Consider the following 1,930-nt stretch of genomic DNA (forward strand, 5'->3'; position numbering starts at 1 on the left):
CCTCCCCCCACTGTCCAGATCTCCAGTACACCAGCGACTGGACCACCGGTACCCCGAATCCGGAGCGCAAATTCCAGTACGTCATGGACCTGACACAGGCCATGGGCCCGAAGTCCACACTGGTCCTGGTGACCCAGCGCCACATGGTCCCCGCCTCCCCCGGGGAGTACTACATCGTGGAGCATGTCACCCACACGCCGGATGTCCCGAGTGCCGATACCTTCCGCACGGTGAACCTGTATGGCCTGGCCCGGGAGGGGCGCGGCCGGTCAAGCCTCATCATCACCGGGGCCATTCGGTTCCTGCGCTACACCCTGATCAAGAGTGCGTCTGGCTGCTCGAGCCCCCGGTCCTCTGCCATGTGTCACCTGTTTTCCGCCCCCCCGGGGGGGGGGGGGCTTTTCCTGCCCAAGATCATTTCTGACGTCCTCACCCCTCGCTCGCTGATCTACGTGTACGCTGTTCGGCGGACCTCCCTTGGCCACCGCCTGCCAGGCTTCATTGAGGCCCATGGGACCGATGGGTTCGTGCAATTCGGCGCCGACTTGAAGAATGCCCTGCTTGAGCGCATTGAGGCCGATCGCCAGAGCATGCTTGCCGGGCCGGCTCCCGGAGTCGCGGGCGCGCCTGTCCTGGCCACCGGCATGGCGGCACAGCCCGCCCGGGACCCCTCCACTGGCACCACTCTCGGCTTGGGCCCCGGCGCCGACGGGGACCCGGCGGCGGTGGCTGCCGCGGCGGCGGCCGCCGCTGCCGCGGCCACCGCCGCTCGGTCATCTGTCCTCCCCGCCGGCCCCGGGGACAAGACCCTGCAGGACGCCATGCAAAGCGCCCAGTCGGCCGAGCAGTCCGCCCAGCGGGCACTGCGCGAGTCGGAAGTCGCGCGCACCTGGTGGCAAGCGGGGATCGTCTTGCGCGTGGTGGCGGTGGCTGCTCTGCTCATTTGTATCATACTTCAGTCGTCTCTGGTGCGTGTGTGTGTGTGTGTGTGTGTGTGTGTAGAGCCACATGCTGCTGCGGCGGATTCTCCCCCGGGCTCTCCTCACTGTCTGTGTGGGGGACTTTGTCTCAAAGTCTGACATGCTGCATGCGTCCTTACGCCCCGCCCCCCTCCCGCTCCTCTCTCTTGCCTTTTTTGGCCTCGCTGCCCATGCCCCTGCTTCCATGCGCTCCGGTTGCCCCCATGGAACAGCTTCTAAGCGTACGCCGTGCCAATGCCCCGGCTCCGGCCCCGGCGCCGCCCGTGCAACCGGTCATTCTCACGGGCTTTGACGGGGTCACCGTGGCGACCGAATCGCGGCCCATGGCCTCAGCCACCGCCGGCAGTGGCACCGTCACTGGCGGGGGGGGGTCTGGTGCCTCACCGGTGGTCATCGATGCCGCCAGTCTGCAGGAGCTGCTGCGCCAGCTCGCAGGCGCTCGGACTCCCCCGGTCGGCGAGGCGCCCTCTGCCTCGACGGCGGCCGCCACCGCTGCCTCAGATACCTCCGCGCCGGCCGCCACCAGCCCGGACCAGCCAACTCCGGCGAATCTGGCCGAGGCCCTTCGCTCTTTGGACGAGGAGCTTGCTCGGCTAAGCCGGCTTCTTCAACAGACAAACAGCGGCGGCGGCGGCGGCGGCGGCGGCGGTGGTGGTGGTGGTTCTGTGATTGGCTCCGCCTCGACCTACCTGCCCTCTCACGCTGAGTTGTAAACCGCCTCTGCGTGTCCCACTTCGGGCGGCCTCCCCCTCCCCCCTCCCATATTCACTTCCATGTCGAGATCGCACGAGAAAAACGCCCTCCCCCCCCCCCCACCCTTTCCACCTTTGCCTCTCCCTCCTCTCCCTTGCCAGCGTGCGCATATGTATGTCCTTGTGTCCCCACCTCCGCCAGTTGAGACGCCCGCATGGTCCGGTGGAAAGTGATGAAAGGAGAGGCTCTCCCCCCCC

The 1,930-nt window shown here is 67.5% G+C and overlaps 1 protein-coding gene across 1 annotated transcript in view; it reads left to right on the forward strand.

Moving 5' to 3' along the window:
* The window catches only part of H696_02801 (hypothetical protein), a gene marked incomplete at both ends in the record, with an annotated part of 5,055 nt that extends 3,362 nt beyond the window's left edge, over window positions 1-1,693 (forward strand). Inside the window, 3 exons of the mRNA XM_009496701.1 lie at window positions 27-324; window positions 496-968; window positions 1,193-1,693. Coding sequence (XP_009494976.1) covers window positions 27-324; window positions 496-968; window positions 1,193-1,693 — 1,272 coding nt within the window. The remainder of the gene's footprint in view (window positions 1-26; window positions 325-495; window positions 969-1,192) is intronic.
* Between the last annotated feature and the right edge of the window lie 237 nt (window positions 1,694-1,930).

Source organism: Fonticula alba, assembly GCF_000388065.1.
Source record: "Fonticula alba strain ATCC 38817 unplaced genomic scaffold supercont2.4, whole genome shotgun sequence".
NCBI lineage: Eukaryota > Rotosphaerida > Fonticulaceae > Fonticula > Fonticula alba.